General features: G+C 35.9%; 1 protein-coding gene across 1 annotated transcript; it reads right to left on the bottom strand.

Annotated features, from left to right (window-relative positions):
- Positions 1-3,313: 3,313 nt before the first annotated feature.
- Positions 3,314-9,921, bottom strand: MSTN (myostatin). The gene is made up of 3 exons (XM_043894881.1): positions 9,419-9,921; positions 7,208-7,581; positions 3,314-5,197 (listed from the first exon to the last, which is right to left on the bottom strand). The coding sequence occupies exons 1-3, from the start codon at positions 9,789-9,791 to the stop codon at positions 4,817-4,819; spliced, it is 1,128 nt and encodes a 375-aa protein (XP_043750816.1). The 5' UTR covers positions 9,792-9,921; the 3' UTR covers positions 3,314-4,816.

Here is a 9,921-nt window from a genome sequence, read left to right as displayed (position 1 = left end):
ATAATACTTTAAGCATTATGAAGATCAAATTACATCATTAATGTGATGGTACTTTGAAAAATATTGTTCATTTGTATTACTATGCAGGGTAAAGTAATGGTTTTAATGGCATACTGCCATAGATTTCCCTTTGGAGTCTATTTGTCCAAGAAAATCTCCAGTTGATAAGAGATGTATTTAGATACATGTAAGCTGTTTTTGTCTTACGAATATTTAGTTAGTGCCCAGCATGGACATTCCTCAGCCACCAAGTGAAGACTCAGAGCTGATTTTTGTTTATAGCTCTCCTGCACTTTGCCTCTTGGAGTACTTCTTCTCACTCTGACTCACAATCCACTCTCCTCCAGCACTGCAGAACTCTTGTTTCAGTTTGTGAACCAGTTCAGTGTATGACTTTGGGCAGCCCTCTCTTTAGACCTCAGTTCTGTCATTTAATGAGATGGTCTCTAAGGTCCTCGCAGCTCTCACACCCTCTGACACTGGTCCACTCCTATCTCCGTATCTTATGTTTCTCGGCTTTGCTAGCCACCTGCTCTTCTACCTTCTCATAATACTTCTTATTAAAATACAGCCACACAACATTTGCAGAAACCGATGCTGAATATAGATAAGGATATGTTACAAATTATAAACATCAAAAAACATAGCTTCACTTTTTCATTAGGATTTGGTGAAGAATTGCTATAACTAGAGCAATGACTCATTATGTCAAATTTCTCTGAGTTCAAATCCAGACCAGCCACTGCTTCCAGGTGTCCCACTTCCTCAGAGCTCTCTTCTGTGAAGTGAGGAAGGTAACGTCTCCTACACTGACCATGTGAGGAAGGTTCTGAGCACAGATCTGGTGCTCAGCAAATACTGTCCTCCCACACCTGCCTAATTCTGATACTCAGACATCAGAACCCTGATGATTTATTGATTGTGTTTTTGACACAAAAAAATAATGTGGGTTCATAATTTGAAGTGCATTTTATTCAGCTGTCTAGTTAAATCTGCCACAGACTTGCCAATTGATGACTGGATGATCTTCAAGAAACATAGAATGTTTTATAATTAGCAAGGGTTTTAGTCAGGTTATAAAACATTCTATGTTTCTTAAAGATCATCCAATCATTAATTGGCAATTAGAAAGCGTTTTAGTCACGTCAAGGCTTCCCTAATAGCTCGGTTGGTAAAGAATCCACCTGCAATGCAAGAGACCCCAGTTCGATTCTTGGGTCAGGAAGATCCGCTGGAGAAGGGATAGGCTACCCACTCCAGTATTCTTGGGCTTCCCTTGTGGCTCAGCTGGTAAAGAATCCACCCACAATGCAGGAGACCTGTGTTTGATCCCTGGATTGGGATGATCCCCTGGAGAAGGGGAAGGCTACCCACTCAAGTATTCTGGCCTGGAGAATTCCAAGGACTGTATAGTCCATGGGGTCGCAAAGAGTCGGACACGACTGAGCAACTTTCACTTAGTCATGTTAAGACATCTAGGATGATTTGATATTCATTTTCCTTTTCAAACATTCAAATTAGTTAAGAATTAAAACTAATTAATGGGGAACCAGGTCCTTATAAATATATTTTAATACTTCATAAACAATTTTTTACCTTAAGAAGGAAAATTTGATATCCCTCCTAAGGGTTTGTAAATTAGATTCTGTGAATAAACTCTAGGAAGACCCTAAACTCCCTGATATTATACGTAAAATTGTGAGTTTCCTTTTCCTGGTGAGGGTGTCCCTAGTTTTCAACAGACCCAACAGGGTCATAGATATTCTTCAAAGAGTATATGGTAGCTTAAAGTGAAGTAGATCTGTTTTTGTTTGGGGAAATAGGATAATTGAATTATAATTTATCTGCTGTCAGTGTCAACATATTGCTTTTTTAGTTTAAGAAATTAAAGTTCTATACAGAAGTGCAAAAATAAATTTAAATACAAAAAGAACCATAGAGTTTGTAAGGGTTTTCTGTTTGTTTTTCATTTGTATTGTGCTTTAAAACTAATATAGATTCGTAGGAAACATGAGAAGTATTACAAAACATTCAGAATATTAAAACAGATATACTACATTGAACTTTACATGATGTTTTCTGAAGACTTCAAGGATTAGTGTCACATGTCACAGGTGGATGTTCTTGGGGTGCTGAAAATGAAAGTGGTTTGCCCACAGACAAGACTAGCAGAGCACCTTTGCCATTCCTGTGACTTCGGCAAAATAGGGGGGAAAAAACTGCCTAGGTCTTGTCACAAAAGAAGTTGGTCCTGATGCTTTCTTTGATGGTCTTATGGGTTTTGAAAAGGACTACCAAATGGAGAGATTGGTGATGTGATCCTGGGGGTCCATGGGTAAGGCTGAGTATGAAGACTGAGGAGTCCTGTGACTGGGCCCTTGGAAACTGAGAGGGATATTTCCTCACATGTCTCACTGTAGGGGTCAAGGGCCCCAGTTATCTGTACTCCAGAGCCTAAGGTGTCTGAATGCACCTGCTGACCCAGACTTTTAGGTCATGTGTATTCATGGCCCGGGAAAAAGTAGCTTCTGATACGTGCAACCGAAAAGGGGCCTTAGCCCGTCACCACAGTTGGCTCCTTCCTGCACCCCCATCCCCCCGGGAGCAACTCACATATAGCTCCAGCCTTGTCAGTGTGAAATATTATCACAATTAGAAGAAGTAGTACATTTTGTTTGTATGAGTGTAAATTTCTGTAATATAGTTTAAAATTGTATTTATCATACTTATAAATTATTTATTTAAGAACCAGAACACCAGAGAGAATTAGTCACTGCTAATGAAACATAGTCACTTCCTTAGAGCTAAGTTATTAAACTGGCCGGGAGTGGAGAAGAGAGCTCACTTCAAAAACATGTATAAATAGTGTTGCACTTAAGGATTCTAGGCACTTCATAATTATTTTTCAACTCAATTTGAAAATATATTCCCCCAAACTCAGATAAACGTGTCAGTCTCATTAAGTGCTAGGAAAAAGATGCAGCTTCCCCATGTCCCCGTGGCTTCAGTAGAACTTGTAACTCTAGGACCATATACCCTTGCCAACTGCAATGCATTTGGAAATTGAACCTAAGAAAACATATAAATAGTTTTCAGGTCAAGATAAAGAGAAATGAAACAGATGTAACTAGTCCTTGCTTTTGTATGTTTAAAGCAACTTGACCAGGACCAATTTAACAGGAATTTCACTCATAAGAAACTAGAGTAGCAGGCCTAAAATTTCTAAACCAAACTTTTGTGCTCAGTCATTAAACTTTTGTAATAAAATGGAAACCAGAAATCTAGAGTTAATCATTATAACATGAAACTGTTGTCTTTCAAAAAGGGTGAAAACACTTTAATATAACTTACATTGTTTCTACACATTAGATGTAAGAAATAATTTCACTTAATCATAAGTACAATTTATTTGATTAACAAAATCCTAATTTACAAAATAGTAGTAAATATATGCAGAAATATATTCATTATCAAATTATAAAATAAAATTAACAATTTGTAAGATATCATCAGTTTATTATTCTGATTTCAGATAATAGAGTTAAATCATTTTGGTATGCTTAATATTTATAAGTATTAAAATAATGGAACGTTGAGATTTGAATACAATGACAGTAAACCATTGAAATTTCACATTCACATTATACAGCCATCATGAATCCATAAGTGAATGCTAATAATGTAAAAAAATATAAAATGATTGTAATATAACCATCTAACCATTAGCATGTGGAGTTTTAAGACCACTATTTAATCAACTAATTTGCTCCGAAATATAAGCATTTGCTTTTATGTCCTACATGACATGTCTTTGTGCCTTAATACTCAATTTGAATGTCCTTACTGTAAAAATATACCAAAGTAAATAAAAAAGGAGACATTTATTTACAAAACAATATTGTATACATATTATATAAATGCAACTGTTTCAAAGTCTTTTTATACAATATTGATAGAATCAGTCATTTCCATTATTTATCCTAAAAGCTGCAGTATTGCAAAGGCAAGCTATAATTTTGAGATTTTGACAAAAATCAATACTTTTTGACTGCCTTTTAAATGCAGCTTCTCCAAGTATGCTACAGAATTGAATGTAGACCTCTAGAAAAATGATTTTTCTTTTTTATAGAAAATCCATTGCCCATAGGGAGGAGTATGAAAATGCACCTGAAGAAAGGAGAAACTTATCACTTTACTGAATGTTTTTTACTTGATAAACCTGATAACATCACCCATTCAGCCTATTGTATTAGCACCATTGGCATAAACTGTTAATGTACTGTATCAATCAGAATAGGAGTGGTCACTTGCATATGGTGTACCATCCCTATTTTGTGGAATCTCATCTTACCAAGTATGCTATCATACAATATAAATTCAAGTGTTTAAGGATGTTTCAAATAACGGTATATAACAATACTGCATTTTACCAATACTACATATAGATTTTTCTGTAAATATCAAGTGAAACTGTAAAGAAATAGATTTTAAAGCGTACTCCTTTAATTTACCGGAAGACAAGGAGAATTGCTTTCATTCACCGGCATATGTTGCAATATATTTGAACATAAATGGAATTTGATCTCCTGGTTCAAAAACTCTGGAAATCATAAAACTTCTTATTATACGATTTGTTTTGATGGTTAAATGCCAACCATTGCGTATATTCTCTCTTTTAGTTCATATACTGTAGCTTGTGCTTAAGTGACTGTAGCATACTCTAGGCTTATAGCCTGTGGTACATAATTTCACAGTTTCAAAATTGTTGAGGGGAAGACCTTCCGTGTTTTAGGAAGCTATGAACCAAATATAAATCTCATGAGCACCCACAGCGATCTACTACCATAGCTGGAATCTTCCCATATATTATTTGTTCTTTGTCATTAAAATATAGCATATTAATTGGAGACATCTTTGTAGGAGTACAGCAGGGGCCGGCTGAACCTCTGGGGTTCGCTTGGTGCACAAGATGGGTATGAGGATACTTTTGCAAAAATACAAATTCACATTCTCCAGAGCAGTAATTGGCCTTATATCTTTTAGGTGCAATAATCCAATCCCATCCAAAAGCTTCAAAATCCACAGTTAGAGGGTAACGACAGCATCGAGATTCTGTGGAGTGCTCATCACAATCGAGCCCAAAATCTCTCCTAGATCTTTTTGGTGTGTCTGTTACCTTGACTTCTAAAAAAGGATTCTGTATGGAAAGGAAAGAAGAGTTAGTAATAGATCCCAAAACACTCTCCTACCTCAAGGACTCATTATTAAAGAAAGAAACTAATCATTTTGCTTACATCACATTTCTTTTTAAAAGGCACAGCATGAAGGAATTTTCATTTACACTAGGCTTGATTCTGCCTTTATGGCTCAAAAGTCTACAGTAGCCATAGGGATTCCCCTGCGGTCAGATCTTTGTCTTGTTTATTCTTGTTTTCCTCAGTTTGAGTATCTGAATGCCTGATGTAATAGAGGCTCTGGAAATACTGATGGATGACAGTAAAGGGGGAGGAGGAAAGGAAGAGAGGAGCAGGGAGGAGAGAAGAGGGGTCAGGCTAACTTATGTCTTCCTGCTTGTTGATTAAATATGGTGGCTGAATGTGTCTGATGACTCCTGGAGGGAGGGCATGCTCATTCGTCCTCCATTCACTTGGTCTTATTCAGGGACACTTGGATATTAACACCAAAACAAAATAGTTGCCACCGAGCACTGCACAGATGCAATGGGAAGAAGGAAGGTAGAGTGATGAAGATGGTGGTAAGCATATAGGGTTGGAAAGACCAACTCCAAGAGAGAGGCACAGATTCAGAAGAAGATACAATGATGTTCCCTTTATTCTTTCACTGAAAAATGCTTCCATTCAGATATTTAAACAACAATTTGCTAATCCTTCCCCTGTACCAATCTTTTCATGAATTTGAGACATTTTCCCTTCTATATGGAAAAGTTTGAGGAATACATCTTATTAGTCGTCTGTTTAATAATAATTAAAATCTCTGTCACATCACCAACTTTGATTATTAAAATGCTACCTAGAAAAAGAACACATTCTTTTTTATCCTATATTAAAATCAAAATAGACCTGGTAATTATTGGTATTTAAGATTATACAAAATAACATCATTTGGGGAGTCAATAACATTTTATGTAGTATATTTAAAGAAAAATTGATCACTTGGAAAATTTTATAATATCTTAAAGAATTTTTTTTCATTCAGATATGATTTACTTTACATTTAGATATGATATTCTTTACAAATAAGACCATTTAAAAACTAAAAAGCTTGTAAGTATAATCTTCTGTTGTAAATTATATCAATAAATGGAAATAAAAAGTATGGTCACATTAAAGAAGTTTTTGAAAACAGAAGTAAATACAAGCATAGATAAGCCAGAAGAGTGAGTAGCTCTAAGCTTATACTAGGTTTTAAAATGTTTTTCTATTAATTTTTATGATATATAAGGCATTATTTTCTGTTTGACTTTATATTAAATTAGTTGACATTACCTAAGTTAACTCCTACTAAAGAACAGTAAGACTGTTCAGAAAATAGCTGGGTAGTACAAGTTAACTAGCCTGAAATTTTTCATTTTATCAGGGGTAATTCACAAAGTAATCCACATATACATCAGTGCATCAATAGTCTATAAAACAAGAAACCTATTTATCATGAGAGATCTTAAATATAGTATATTTAATAATATATAAACCTAAACATATATCTGGTTAATTTCTATAACTAAAAGTATATTTTAATTATAACTTTTAGAGTTTATTTTTCTGCTTTATTAAGCAAAAGAATTTTAACAAATTTGTCACTCTTCTGGGGAAAAAATGTGTTGTTAGGTGTGTACTAGAATCCGCTGTGAAGACTTCATGTTTTTATTTATATAATCATGTAGCACATCAATGGAAAGCATTTTATATTTCATTCTCAATTCAAAAGAATTCCCTAAAAAATTAAGGACCATGGTATACCTTTTTTTCTTTTAAATCCTCACACAAAGTAAAAAGTATCAACAGAGTGTTTCATAGGATGTGAAACTGGACACCTACTTTTATTGGGTACAGGGCTACCACTGGGGTAAGGCACCTTTGTCTGGCTTATAAGCACAGGAAACTGGTAGTTATTTTTCACTACTGTTCATTCACATTATGAATAAATACATAACAAGGCTTTTAGCATGTTATTTTCAGTAATCACTTACCAGTCCATCTTCTCCTGGTTCTGGGAAGGTTACAGCAAGATCATGGCCATTCTCATCTAAAGCTTTGATCTCAATGCCTAAGTTGGATTCAGGTTGTTTGAGCCAGTTTTGCAACACTGTCTTCACGTCAATGCTCTGCCAAATACCAGTGCCTGGGTTCATGTCAAGTTTCAGAGATCGGATTCCAGTATACCTTGTACCGTCTTTCATGGGTTTGATGAGTCTCAGGATTTGCACAAACACCGTCGTAGGAGTCTTGACAGGTCTCAGATATATCCACAGTTGGGCCTTTACGACTTTATTGTATTGTATCTTAGAGCTAAACTGAAAGAAGCAACATTTGGGTTTTCCTTCCACTTGCGTTAGAAGATCAGCTATAAATGAATAAGAAAAAAAGTTAGGAAGATCATTTTTATGGAAAATGAACAAACACCTCCATGTCAATCTATGAGCATTTTTTTAGTGGAAGAATGTGTGCATATTTAGTCTTTTAAAATGGAAAAATATGTAGCATTTCATTCATGACAGCAAAATATCAAGTATAACAATTATTATAGCTTTTCAGAATCTTTTAGGTACATGTTTTTTCAGCTGTTTATGAGCAGCCTACTTCCTTTCCAGAGAACTGTGGACTAAGGAAAATTCTATTAAGGAATGAAAAGTGGATGAAATTTTAAAATGATGATGATTAGAGAGAACAAGAGACACTGCGGAAGAACATCCACTTAGAATTCTTTGGGAATCTGAGAGTTACACTTACGGAGCAGCTGTACCAATCAGTCTGGAGAAAGGAACCCCTCCCCCAGGCCTGAATTACCTGGGGGCAAGACACGCTGAGCAACGGGCTGAGCTCGGGAATTAGTAGAAAATACAGTGCATCTGCTATGCTAGGGCGCTGGGACAGCCTTTCAAAGCGGGGGGAGGTGGAAACTAGCAGGTAATTAGCACCAAAATTTAGATGTTGTATTCAAGCTATTTCAAAACTTAGAAAACATTGTCTTTAGGGCCAGGCTGTCATTGTAAGCAGAAGCACCTAGCAATTTCTTGCCTTTTTGTTTTCTCAAGATGGTTTACAAATAAGGCAAATCTATCCCAGGATTATCCGATAGCACAGTCCAAAGGAAATCTATTTGTTGCCTTATAACCTAGTTACTTAGTAAGAAAAACCAGTATTTTGAAACTGTTTTGAGTCCAGTTTAAAGTGGGTAGAGCACTGTATAAAGCAAGATCAGAGACACATGGCACAAAAATCTTTCTTGTCATGCCTTCTCTGTTAGGGTGCCCGTCTCCCTTTCCTTGAGTATAGGTTTTAACTGCCTGCAACAGAAATGGTATGAAACATATTATCTTTCAGAAACAACATAGATACTACATACAGGTAATAGTTCTCCCTCCTATAAGGAATAAAATAATATTTTAGAAGGTTATTAAGCATGTGCCTCCTAGATATGTGCAGACCAGGTACTCTCAACAATAGTACCATGGTCAGGGTATAAGTGGAACTTTGTAAGCCATAACCTACTCAATTAAAGTGTTTATTTCTTAGCATTTTCTGCTAATTAGCTCATGATTTATCATTATGCAGTGTTTACTTCCTTATTGCTCTTACTAATACATTAAGTTTATTAAGAATATTTCTTATCCTTTCCACTGTAATAGCTTTCAAAATTAGATACTCTGTAAAGATCATAAAAATCCTATGAGAAATAGTTTTGAATAGCAGAAGTCATTCTAAGTGTTCAGCAAATGTCCAAATAGGCTTCAACATCTACAGATTTCTTCCTTTCTCTTTTATTAGTGAAAAAAAAAAAAAAACCCTGTTATTATAAATGCATATTTCAGGCAACCAAATGCAATTAGGAAATTTCATGTAAACTTTTCACATTGCTGTTACTGTCTCCCAATCCTTCACCTTGGTAGCATTAAGCTGGGAAAACATAAACATGTTATAGCTGTGTAAACTATATAACATGAATGCTATGCAAGCATTTCATTTTTTATTTTTAGCTTTTGAGCTCTCTAAGGAGACAATGTAGCAGCTTTCAGTCTCATTAGTATATTTCTCAGGAAATCTTGAAAGAAGCTCTTTTTCCCTCCTGCTTACATACAAGCCAGCAGCTTGTTAAAAGAGCCTGAAAATAGATCGGTTTCTCATAAACACTAGAACAACAGTCAGCAGAATCGTCGCTCTGCGCTAGCAGGACTACTCACACTCCGTGGGCATGGTAATGACCGTTTCCGTCGTAGCGTGGTAGTCATCATCTTCCAAGGAGCCGTCACTGCTGTCATCTCTCTGGACATCGTACTGATCAATCAGTTCCCGGAGTGGAGGAGCTTTGGGCAGAAGTTGTCTTATAGCATCTTTGCTGATGTTAGGAGCTGTTTCCAGGCGAAGTTTACTGAGGATTTGGATTTTTATGGCTTCTAGCCTTAAGGATTTAGTGTTTTGTCTCCACAAACATGCATTACACAGCCCCTCTTTTTCCACATTTTCCTTCTGCTCGCTGTTCTCATTCAGATCCACTGGGCCAGCAACAATCAGCATAAATAGGTAAATATAAACACAGATTTGCAGTTTTTGCATGGTTTTAAAATCAAGACAATCTTTTCCCTTGTTCTTCCTTCTTCCGTTTACTTTTCTTTTGCTTTTGAGTAACGCCAAGCCAAACGTTAATGCCTGCCCAGGCTGAGAGACAACTTGCCACACCAGTGAA

Source organism: Cervus elaphus, chromosome 33 (assembly GCF_910594005.1).
Source record: "Cervus elaphus chromosome 33, mCerEla1.1, whole genome shotgun sequence".
Lineage (NCBI taxonomy): Eukaryota > Metazoa > Chordata > Mammalia > Artiodactyla > Cervidae > Cervus > Cervus elaphus.
Note: the sequence above shows the minus strand (reverse complement) of the source record. Positions and strands in the feature narration are given on the sequence as shown.